A 12611-nucleotide genomic window follows, 5' to 3' on the forward strand; every position below is an offset into this window, starting at 1 on the left:
AGGTAAAACCATGTCGGGCATTACAACAAGGAAGTGACAACGAGGAAGAGTTCAGCACCCTGGAGAGCGCTTCTCCTCTTCACAAACATGTCCTACCTCCTCCATCTGCTTTAAAGGGAAAACACCTTCTAAACATACTGACAGAAAAGTTTAATGTAGCACATCTGGAAGAAACACCAGGAATGACCCCCCTAATACCACAAGATTCGGTTAGAGACGAAGACAGAAGAAACAGCAGGACACCATCTTTGATTTAAGTGTTTTCTTTATTGAGTCAGTCACGATGCCTGTCCTATGAGCTTTTCCAGAGGCATACAGTGACGGGCAGAAACACTCAGATAAGAGCCACAGGGCTCAGGATGACTCACCAACCGGACTGCTGCGCGGACGGAGACCACAATCTCCCACCAGCCCCTCAAAAAAAACCCTGTAAGGTCTGCTTCAAAGGAAACTGAACAGGTGGGACTGTCAAACACAATCTAATTAGACAGCAATTTTTAATAGTTTAACAGAGCACTGATGAACGGACAACACACACTCTTCCTCTCAAACAGTATAGAAAAATAACATCTGTTAGGTTGATTGCTCTGCTCTCTTGTATCTATCAAACTGGGGCTTCACTGAAGCAACTGTGCTGTGCAAGGTAAACAAGGTCACTTAAACTCCTGTGGTGGCCAACGAGTATTTAAAAACGTAAAAGCTCACATAAAACTAGATAAAAATGCTAACTAAGACACAGACAGGGGGGTTTCATTATCTTCTGAAAAGGCATTCATTGCACATCTCTGGAAGCTATTTTCCCGTAGTAAACAATTCATCTTTTAGACTAAATAAAGGCAGCTTAGATTCTCTCGGTCACGCTACAGTAAAAACACAAACATACAGTGGTCAGTTTACCGTTTCTGATTGGTGGATTTCGTGTTGAAATGCACCTTAAGAAATGAGATCTGGACCAATGACCAACCTGTGAGGCCCACAGGACACGCACGGCGACAATACTGCATATTAACTGATAAACAGGAGGTATAACAGTGTGTCTAACCAAGTCTGCTATTTGAAAGTCTTGAATTGAAAATAAATGATAGGGAATCTGCCCTTTGGAGAGTTAGAAAGAAGAGAAGGTTGATACAACTTTCACGTCTGTATAATGATATGAAGGTACCTCTGTTCTGTCCTCTAAAGCTCACTGATTGAGTGGAGACTCTAGGAAGTTACTAGCTAGTCCCGACCAAGAAATAGTCTGATTTTGTTACATTTGGAAGCCAGGCTAGCAGTTTCCTACTGTTTCTAGTCTTTATGCTAAGATACTTTAGCCAGCTGTTAGCTGTTGCTTTGTATTTACCGTACAAACGTGAGAATAGTATCAACATTTAACTCTTGACAAGAAAGCAAATCAACATCTCACAAAACTATTCCTTTAAAGGTTTAGCCACAGTTTCTTGACCTTGCCAAGGTTGCTTTAGTTCAAATAATTGTGGAGCCAAAAAGCACACCAGATTCAGAGGATTTCACCTTTGAAACTGAAACTTATTCACTAAAGGTTTCTGCTATATCAACGGTCTTCATGGTCACAGGTTTACTCAGTGGTCATACAGCTGGGAATTTGACCGAAAACAACTCAAGAGTGCTTTTTTTTTGCAACAGTGGACATCAAAGACAACTTAACACTTTACAGCCAGTTCAGGGAACTAACAGTCCAAAGAAAAGGTTTAAATCATTTGTTAGACAATGATATGACACACAAAATAAGACTCTACCTCTATAAAAAGAACTCTCACCTCTTTCCTAATTCAGGTTATAAGTATTTAGTGACGTGTATGTGCAGGGGAGTGACAGTGCAGGTATTTACTTTAGAGTCCACATTAAAATGAAGTAATGAGACCTTATGACTTTTTGAACTTCTCCCACTGTAACCAAGTGACCTCTGTGTAACATTATAGTCTTACAGTAAAGTGCACTTCATCTATCTGCTCTGTATGCTTACGTAATAATGCTTCAAAATAAGCACAATAATATGATTCAGAAGTTCCACTCTCCCTTGAAATGAAGATAGAACACAGCAAGGAGTGTTTGTTGAGTTTTGACAACTGCTTCCTGATTCTTTCAAAGCAGAGGAAAAACTAAAAGCTGTGCGTTCAAACCGGGTTCAAACGTGCACAGAGGGTTCTTTTCAAACTGCGACCCAAACAGACCTGGACTGAAATCCTGTGTGCCAGCAAAATAACAATATAAAAGTCTTTGCGCTTGCAAACATCTATGTGCAAATTTCCAGCAGTCGTATCGTCCTCTTTTAAGTCTGAATTTTCATGTTACTGAAAATATCTCAACTCCTCAGTGCAGGAAGATGTCTCGTTGCTTATGTGCCCTTGAGGTCTGAGCAGACCTCTGAGACAGTATCTGGTTCACACAGGTTCTCTTGGAGCTCTCCAGTGCAGGTTTTCCTGCGTATGTGTTTAAGTCTACAGCATCTCCTCCTTCGGGGCTACCTGATCCGCCCATCACTTTTGACTGGGCCCAGTTCAGACTTGGGGTCTGGGGACAGAGAGCTCCAGGAGGTCTTGGAGCACAGTCTCACAGCAGGGCAAGAGGAAGTCTGTGTGGCGCACAGGTCACCTGTAACCCAGAAGGTCTCTATGCTGCTGTCCACCCACGCCTCAAGGGGCTGACCTACCAGCTGGGCTTTACGTTGAGCCTCCTGCATGGCAGACTCCTGGGGAGGCAGCTTCAGCACGGAGTTCAGCTGCTGGAAGCTCTGCTCCAGGTACAAGTTGCCTGGAGGACCTGCATGGAGCCAGCTGTCCTCTTCTGGAGTGGACATTCACATATTAGGACAAAAGGACAAGAAAAAGAAGGGCAAATTAAAAAAATGACCAGATGAGTTACCACATATTATTATTACTACAAGGAGCTCCATTGTTGTCTAAAACACCTCAATGAGCCACACTGCTGCAATAGTGATACGTTCCTTCATTTAGAGAAAGACTAACACATAGTTGCTTTTGGTCTTTCAAAGACAAATATACAACATCACCGGCTTTATGAATTCATGTCTCACCTTTGCGTAGTGGCTCCTTATCTTTGAAGGTTAAGGGCATGACCAGGAAGTGAGCCTCCGCCACCCGCTCCCACTGTTTTAACACCCGTACAGTCCAGGTACCGGGCCGCAGGGGGCGCTGCAGCGGGGGTTTGTACTGGGTGTACTCTGCATCCACATCCACGGTGATGTCATAAGATGCTGCCACCACCAGAGCTGGGTCAATCCATACAATAGTGGCAGTGAGGTTGGGACCACGCGCCCACTTCTGCACTGCCAGTGGTTCATTCAGAGGGCCGATCACCCCACCAAAGTTACGAAAGATTCTTTCTTTAGGATCCCAGTCAGTGCCAATCTGCCAGGAAGAAAGACAGAATGATTCAGTCTGGAAAGTCCTGAAACAATAACGGTTTACGTTACACAGAACAGAAAAACAAAGTCTCCTGTGTCTCTGACTTTCATATTCGATTAGGACAAGGTGAGAGAATATGTTAGCGCTAGCGCCAATATTAACATATTTTTTTAAACTAATTAAACTTCAAAGTTCAGTTTTGGCCAGATCGAACCACTGCAATTTTTTCATATCAGGAAGAAAATCTTCCAAGACAGCAGTTTTCTTAAGGTACCCCGATAGTAAAAGTTGATACGGGACAGAAACTTCAATGATGAGAATAATCCTCTGAGACAAGTAGACAAGAAGAGAAGGTGACTTACTTCCAGATTCTTTAGCCTTTCAAACTCCTTGAGGTTTTTCTCGAGGACCAGCGTGGCTTGGGGCACTGCCCACACCTCCAGTGTCTCTCTGACCTTTGAACCCACAGCCTGGACTTCCTGACGCACCAGGTAACCTTGGAAACGGTCGTCATAAAAGTACAAGTGTACCGAGAGGGGGAAGCCTACTGGTTCAAACCTGCAGTGGGCAGGACAGTGGAAAAAACAAATCATACATAAGAAATGAAAATTCTTTCAATTCAGCACAGAAATACACATTTTATAACGTTGAAAGGTTCAAAAATAAATAAAAAGTCTACATACCTGCAAGCCTCCGTGTTGCTCTGAATAGTCAGCAGATTCTTGAGGCCCAGACGAAAGAAAGAAGTGTAAGCAGTGAGAGCCACGTCACTGAGTGAGCCCACTCCATCCAACTGCTCAAACAAGCTCTCCCAGTACGCCTTGATAGCAACGGTGCCCGGAGCATACTGGCCATACAGGTGAGTGTCCAGGATGTCTATGGCCTCCTGGTTCACCGTGGACTCAAACTTGCGGGCGAAGAATGTCGGACGGGTCAGTTGCTGTGGATTCGAAAAAAGCAAAAATAAACATTTGAACACTAAACCAAACTGGGAGTAAAAAAAAACACGAGAGACTGGCAAAGTACAAGCTATGTCTCTGCAGAGGGCCTCCATCTGGCTCACTCACCTGGATCCGAATGAGGTCTTGTGGTTTGAAATCATTGGGAGAGCAGCCACACCAGTCCACAATGTGCTTGTACTGGCATTTACAGCCCAGCTTACGATTCCAGTTGGTGACACGCAGGTTGTTATCCACCAGAGTGTCGCACATGTGACTGTTCCCGAGCACAGTGTGGAAGAAGGACTGGGAAGAAGGAGTAAAGCTATCATTTCTGCTGTGCTGTGCAATACAACAAAAGGCTGTGTTGTGTGAGAGTTACGTTACTGTAAACCGTCAAAGACATGTAAATGCAGTTTCTAACAACTGACTCTAAATTGCAAAGGGTCACGCCTCTATAGCACCAAACAACAGAACAAACCCTGCACCTCCGCTGAGACATTAAACCGCACAGTCAGATAAACTCGAGTGAACCCTACTCTCGTCTGGCACCTCTGCTGCACACTGCGCCTGAAAGCTTAAAGTATTACATTATCTCCGCTGCTAGGCTCTTCTGACTTGGCAGGGGAGGACGAGCATGAGACAGACTTGTATATCAAACTGTCTGTCTCAACTACATAAGATAAACAGACCACCTAATGCTTACTTACCTCAGCAGGGAGCAGAGCGTAGGAATAGAACTGCTTTAGCCCTGACACCAGGTCATCCTGGGAGTGGATGACGTACTCCACGAAGCGGTGGGTGAGCGCAAACCAATCAGAGCCGCCAGAGACCTCCAGCCCTTCTGGGATGCTGCGTTCGCCGAGACGCCACATGTGGTTGTCACACTCATGGAAGAGACGGTCAAGGCCCTGCTTCTTAATAAACCTTCGACACAGAGCACAATTCAAAGTGATGCGTGGAAGAGACGCAGTGCAGCTGTTTGCAGCGCAGCTGTTTGCAGCATTCATCAAAGTAAATGATCAAAAAAACATTTCTGCCTGAGCTGCCACACTTCATGTTGCTTGTGTCTCTTGTGCGTGATATTAACAGCATGCAGTTTTAAATGTTTTATTAATTGGTCTCATTTGCGGCTGCCGACATGCTGGATATCTCTGCAGGATCCATAGAGTGAGTTTACGTCCATGCATCATTTACCACTACCACTGAGAAAATTCTGTCAAACAATCTGAACTAACCCTTTAAATTATGAGGAAAAAACACTTGAAAAGTTTGGGTTAAACATTAACAAGTGTCCGATTTAATTAAGCAAAAAACACCAACACAATGTGTGTTGTAGTTGGTTGTGCCCATTACAGCTAGCATACTCACCGGGCATTTTCTCTCCCGTGTGACTTGAGGAAGTTCTTATCTCTTTGTTGTGACAGGAACGCCACCAGTTCATCATTGGTCCTGCGGGAAGTTGTTGAGGTGAGAATTGAAAGGAAAAGAAAGCTTTCTAGAGGATTCTTAAATGCTGGCTTGTCTGTGTGCATCCAACCAATCCAACCTTATTACCCCGTTGCAGTGGTTCAGAAAGACTATCAGCTACTTTGATAGTGGCTCAAAACAGCCTCAGATATTCAGCAAAAACTGATCAGCAAGTGAGTAGACTATTAACTGCCAGCTCTGTGATTCACTGACCAAAACAATCAATTTAATGCTGCGACCAGACTACTCTATCCATCTGGCAAATGCTATGCTACTTCATGATTTTGTCTCTGTAAGCCAGCAAAGGAATCAAATCTGCATGCAGTACTGAAAGACTAAGCCACCAATAAGATAAGCAACCAAGAAAGAATCAACACAAACTGGAAATGTGTCAAGACTGACTAACTCTGATATACAACACCAGTGTTTGTACTGGACCTGCTGTATTTAACACTTGAACAGAGTTGGAGTACAGAGACAAAAGTTACACAATAAAGATGTTTCTCTGCTGACCAACCTGGTGGGAAAATCTGTAGCACTGAGATTGATGAAAAAATCCCACTTCCAGTCCAGCATGGAGAGCAGGTCCTGCATGCTGTGTAGGTAGGCCTTCAGTAGGCTGGCACCACCCCAGATGGTGACCATCCGCCAGGGCGTGGCTCGTATGTTTGGGTACTGCTGGGCTATCTGCAGGACCTCCCGATGCAAGTAGCCGGACCGCTGGAGAATTTCAAAGCAAAAGGACAGACAGTTATGTGAGTGAAAACTGTGTTTCTGCATCACAAACATAATCTAGTTGCCACAGATCAGCAGCTGCCACCGTGCCAAGACAACCGCACAAAGCTGGCTCATGTTGAGAGAATTTGATCTGAGCAGAACAGCCACATGGTGCTTTGGATTGTGGGTCACCATGATAATAGAAAGAAAAAATTTAAATGAGCTTTTATACCGTTTAGCAAATTTCCTTCTCACAAGTGGCAATAGCTGACAGAAATAAGATGAACTGAGCTTAAAAAAAGTAAAGCAGGGATTAAACTTGAGGAGAGAATAAAAGGATGAAAGGTAAGAAGCCAAAGAGCCAAGCAGCTGTCAAGCTTTATGCACAGACACTAAAGGTGGTATATATAGCTACGAGTGAGCATGTGTCACCATTTGTCTGAAGACTGCAGGAAGACAAAATGTTTTGAAATTCCCATTGGGGTTAAATTAGTTAATTACCAAATAATGAACAACCAAACAAATAAACACAACAAATAAAAAGGTTCTGAAGCAACAAATGGGCAGTTTAAGAGAAAAAGACATTTGGAAACTAATTGTTCAGGGACATGAAGTCCAATGGTGTTTGTTAAAGCACAAACAATGTGCTACTGACTCTTTCCTGGATTAAATAAAGACATTTAGTACAAGGAACTTGATGATGTATGTTGAGGCAAAGGGCTTCAGACACTGCCTGTATCTGTGAACATCCTGGTTGTGTTCATGAAGGAGACAACAGCAAGAGCAAAAAGGCAGCAGAATGAGTCCAACTCTCCGTCCTGTAGAGGTTTGGGTGGTGGAGTGCCGAGGAGCTGCTCGACTGATTCCAGTACAACCTGACCTGTTTTACAGCCTCATCTCTCAAACAGGCTTTTGCCTCCGAGATAAATGAGGTGAGGTTAGCCACGTGTCTAAGATGGTGTCTGTGGTGTGGCTGTCCCACAGACTTCTTATTCATCAGTGCCTCCAGTGAGCCTCTCCACCGTCCCTTGGCAGCAGAACAGAGCGACTCCACAGGACTCGACAACCTTTCCGGCTACACAGGTGCACTGACGACAGGCCCCTGTTTCTCTGCCTCGGGATCATCGTCCCTCAGCCATACGTTTGTCTCTGGCCTTCCAGCTGCACATAAGAGCAGACTTTTCCTCCACTAAATCCAGCCCCTAAGAATAACCACACTTTACTCTATCCAGGCTAATCCCCTTTAACACAGCGTGAGACCCGGGGGATATATTTAACCTTCATAATGCAAGAAGACCTAACTGGTAAAAGCATTTGTGAGCTCAGTGTAGCCAGCACCAAGCAGAGTGGCCAACACACTTCAGTCTGAGCATAAATAAACAAAAAGATAGTAACACCAGCAGAACCTTTTCCAGATGAATGATTTGTCTCTCATTTGGATAATGCTGGTCTGTGTGCAAGAAAGGACCGGACAGTTTATATACTGGAGACTGTGGGGTGATCTCTTTTTAGGGTTTACCTTGTCCACATGGATGTAGTAGTAGTGGTCACGATGATATATGGCTTTGATGAGGCGCTTGAGCTGCCGTACAGCGCGGCCATGGACCATCAGAACGAAAGCCACTCTGACAGGGTTCTCCACTTTGGACAGGCTGTTGTCCAGCTCGCCAACGGCCTGGACTTGATTTGATACACCTGGCCGGAGACGACAGAGACATAAAGGACGGACTTAGCAGGGTTTGGAGAGCTTCAGAGAATAATATCTTGCAGGCTGGGTGTTGAGAAAGATACTGTTGAATGGATAAAATGAGATTTTAGAAGGTTACATGAGAGGTTCCTGTGTGAAGGGTACAGGATTAAAAAGGGGAGGTTGACGTTTTGTCCTCGTTTCTTATTTTTCATTTTTTCCTCCAACAAAGCTGCCCACACACATGAACGCTGCCAACACAAAACCAGAGCCGTGGGTGGAGTGTTTGTACCACTGCACTACAATTATGTATGCATGCAAAGTGGTGAGCAATATACACATATACTTGGGTTCATCCCAGTGGGTCAAATGTTTTTGTTTTTAGGATTTCACTGGAACAAACGACTCCAAAATATCCTCAACTGTATAAGATCTGAGACAGATCCTGGTTAAAAACATCCTTCCACTAATTTAGAACAACACCGACAGAGACACATATGTTTAAATGTTCTGGGCTACCTTAAGATAGAAAAAAAAAAATGTGATAATGACAAATTGATTGGAAATCTATCAGTGAGTAAAAACCACCATCATCACAGTGTCCGTGCGGATGTTAGAGGCTCCTCACCGAGCTGTGGGCAGAACTGAGGGAGTGCATCTGGCATGAGCTGCCCAGCCTGATGCTGACACACGATGTTGGCGATTTCCTGTCGACACTGCTGTGACCCGGCGCGATGAAGGGCAGACAACGCGTCCTTGCCTATGATATCACATTTAGGCACAAAGTCACTGCTGGGGACTTGGTGTCCCCCGTCCACGCTGCCCGGCTCCCCCAGTATGGCGGCGGAAGGTAACTTGGCCGCCTCGTCAGTGCCCCCTCGTTTCTCGCTGAAGTTGCGGCTGCTGGAAAGGTCCTGGTGGGACTTGAGCCTGATGCTGGGCTTGTCTCCTTTGCGACTGGTCCCTCTCCTCAGCGCGCTGGCTGCCGTCCCTCCCGTCCTCTCCAATCTGCCGCTCCATCTGCCCCTGCTCTTCCCCGACAAAGACTTTTGTTTCTCCCAAAGTGTGCTGTCTTTCTTGGGGTCCAGGCTGTTGTGGTCAGGCAACTTAGACCGACGGATTTTTCTCTGAGGAGAGAGGAGCAAAAAAGAAAGCAGGACAAAGAAAGAGGAAGAGAGAGAGAGAGAGAGAGAGAGAGACATAGAATAAAAATACAATTCAAATCCAGATTCATTGCCAGTCATCCCATAAGATCATCTTGGACAAACACAACTGAGAGGAGGCGTTGATTCCAAATCCAAAAATGACATAAGGTGAAGGAAGAGCGCCACCAAGACAACAGCTGAAAGAGGCCCAGGGGGAACGATGTGTTTACTTGGTTTGGGTTTTTTCACTTCTCTGATCTGGGTTATTTTTAGCTGAGCCTTTTTGTGGAGCTAATCTGCAAAAAGCACAGTTCTGGGTAGTCACATACACATCATGAATGCAGTGATTCACTGTAGAGACCTCAACAAACCGTCTGCACCCTCCGGCACAAAATGAAGGAAAATGTATACAAGTGTGTGTGTGTCACATGTTCACACAGTCAGAAATAAGGGGGGTTACATATGGGGGTAATTTTTAACTATTATTTAACAGATATGAATGGTAAGGATATATGTGAGCTTTGATGCAGCTTCGTGACAAGATGTTTCCATATTTTGATTAATAACTCATCAAAGAATTACACAATGACTTCATGATCTGCATGTGACATTTGCATCTCCAAATCATCCTCTGAGAATTTACAGACTCTTGTTCAAGGCTCTCACAATAAGATGGCACGGCAAACATTTGGCTGTAACGTCCCTGAAGGAGACAGAACGTCCAGAAATAATCTGCACATTCAGTGGGACTCAGCAATATAAGGAAAGTGTTGAGCTGTGTTATAAATAACCCAAAAAGAGCTGGAAAATGTATCTTGTTAACATCTGGAACTTGGTGTAAGCCTAAATATTGTTCCCTCGTCTAAAATGTGTGGATACATTTTGTTTAGTGTCAGTGTTTTTGTAGGTGAACGTGTGGGATACACCACGACCATCACTCCATTTTTCCTACATTTTCACAATGTATAGTACAAGTTTAATGCAAGAGTATAGAAAATCAGTCTTACTGGAGCACAAATCACACCGACAGACGTGGAGGACGGGCTTTGAAAAACGCAGGACTTAAGCCATTTTTAAAATCTTTTAGCCAAGCAGCATCACAGCGTTGGCACAGTGGATCAGTGGATCACACAAAGGGACGTCAACGCGTGCACTTAGAGAAGAGGAAGAAGAACAGAGCTTTCTGCCTCCATCAGATGATACGGCAGAGCGCGGGCCCGCTCCATTCACGCCACTGGCACAGAGGAGGGGCCGGGGCTGTGTGGCAGCACAGGAGCCAGAGCATACACTGCCAGTAAAGCAGCTGCCAACCAACACAGCTCAGTCACACACTGACTGCCCACTGCTCTCTAACCCATTACAGTGAGAGGCACTGTCTGTGGAGCCCACCTTTACACCAGTCACTGCGCTGCAAGCCTCCGTCAGTCACTTTACAGGCATTTACCTGGTTATTGTCACCTGGTTCACACAGCTCCATTCGTTTCTTCAGCGTGGAGTGTGTAACTGGGTTTTCTAACAGGAGCCTCAGTGTGACATCCAAAGTCCAGCTGAACCTTTACCTGCAATCATTAAGTCTACTGAAGTGTGAGGAAGAACTGCTGGTTTTACATCATTTCAGTGAATTAAAAGGGTTTTCTGATTTCTGTCTTAATCTCATTTCTCAGAACAACCTCATATGTATGTAACACTAAGGTCTGTTTAATAGCAAAGCCAGACACCAGCAGTGAGGATCAAACAACTCAAACAACTCAGTGCCCTCTCTGTTCTGATTTTGGTCTCAGTTTTGGGTCAGAAGAGAATCGTAGAGTTAAGGCAATTCTTATTTTGGGAATTAATTATGATAAACTCAAAATTTGAGAACATTTCACAGTTTGTGGCGGCAGTACATTTTCTCTCCATGGAGGCTCGTAGCTGCAGAATGAAGAGAAACACCAGTGAAGATCTAACAGGGCGGCCAACACTGATAACATGACTTACTCTGCAGCTGAAAAGATGCAGCAGGGGCTAACGTTTCAATTTTCCTTATCACTCGTTTTCACAGCTTTTAATTAACACCATCAAGTCAAAAACGTATTGATTCAAAGGCAAGCCAGCCAGCGTCTTTACTTTCCAATTAAAGTTGAGTGAAACCATATCGGCGCCGCCATCTGCTGAAGCGGGAAGCAGCGAGCACTCCTCTCTGTAGGAGAGCAGGAGCAGGCAGGGTCTTCTCTTTCTGTCCTCACAATCCTCTCCCCTCCTCTGTGTTCACACACGCCACTGATTAGAGCAGAGCAAATGACCGGAGAGAGCACGGAGAGGAAGAATGCAGCCATGCACCGTTCAGAGGTGGAGGATGATTAATAGGCGTCCTTAAGGCTGAAATTTGAGTCTGAATCTGTGACTCTGCAAACAGCCCCCATTCGCGCAGACGTCCTGACATGCCGACATAGTTGTGGCGAGCGGCAGTGTCACATTTCTGAAGCTCGCAAGGAATGAACGAGACCCGCTTTCCACTTTGAATCGTTAATTATTAGCTGAATTAGAAATGGGATTATTAATAAAGTGACGGCACTGTGTGAAGTTGTGTTGAGGTTTTGGAGGTGGGCGCTCCCTCACAGTCACAGGTGAGCTTCAGCTGAGCACAGACCTCTACCGACATTCCTCCGTATCTCTGCTGAAGCATGTTTAAGCCTGAATAAACCTGACGATGGAAGTGAGAAGGAACGGTACTTCTGCAATCTGACGCACGGCACGTCAACGCCACATTTCCCCTTTTGTCACAATGTCACTTTTAAGTGTGCTCCAAGGAAACGGACCACTTCATCTAGGCCGCCGTCACTCCCATTAAACGAACGGCAGAGGACCAGGCACTCCCTGGAACAAGCTTTGTGTTTACTGTTTCGCTTACAGTCGAGCGAATTGCTCCACATCAGTGTCTTGGTGGACACTGACAACATCCATGCTTTTCATATCAGGACAGAGAGGCAGCACGGCTCCCAACTCAGGTTTCAGCTTGCATTCCTGTGACTCTATCAGTTTGCACAGTCCTCCGCGGGTCACATCTGTTAACAACTCCCCTTACCTTATTTAGGGAGAACAGGAGCAGACACTGCCTCGGGGTAGTGTGTGCTGCAGGTGTGGAGGGAGACGAGGAGATAAGCGTCCCGCGGTGAATGCTTTCTGTCAGTGGTATAAAGTTTAACCTGTGTTTATCCCCGGGATGTGCTTGTTCTCGGGGTGTTTTGGGATGATTCAAAGCTTAGTGAAGGTCAGAGAGAGAGAGAGA

The 12611-nt window shown here is 45.2% G+C and overlaps 1 protein-coding gene across 1 annotated transcript in view; it reads right to left on the reverse strand.

Moving 5' to 3' along the window:
• Positions 1-247: 247 nt before the first annotated feature.
• xylt2 (xylosyltransferase II) overlaps positions 248-12611 on the reverse strand; it is a 13272-nt gene continuing 908 nt past the window's right edge. The window contains exons 2-11 of the mRNA XM_035654777.1: positions 8827-9325; positions 8031-8206; positions 6312-6514; positions 5696-5776; positions 5035-5251; positions 4454-4630; positions 4070-4326; positions 3749-3944; positions 3056-3389; positions 248-2805 (exon numbers count right to left, since the gene is read on the reverse strand). Coding sequence (XP_035510670.1) covers positions 2483-2805; positions 3056-3389; positions 3749-3944; positions 4070-4326; positions 4454-4630; positions 5035-5251; positions 5696-5776; positions 6312-6514; positions 8031-8206; positions 8827-9325 — 2463 coding nt within the window. The 3' untranslated portion in view covers positions 248-2482. The remainder of the gene's footprint in view (positions 2806-3055; positions 3390-3748; positions 3945-4069; positions 4327-4453; positions 4631-5034; positions 5252-5695; positions 5777-6311; positions 6515-8030; positions 8207-8826; positions 9326-12611) is intronic.

This window comes from Morone saxatilis, unplaced genomic scaffold, assembly GCF_004916995.1.
Source record: "Morone saxatilis isolate NCDOM2014 unplaced genomic scaffold, NCSU_SB_2.0 Contig14, whole genome shotgun sequence".
NCBI lineage: Eukaryota > Metazoa > Chordata > Actinopteri > Moronidae > Morone > Morone saxatilis.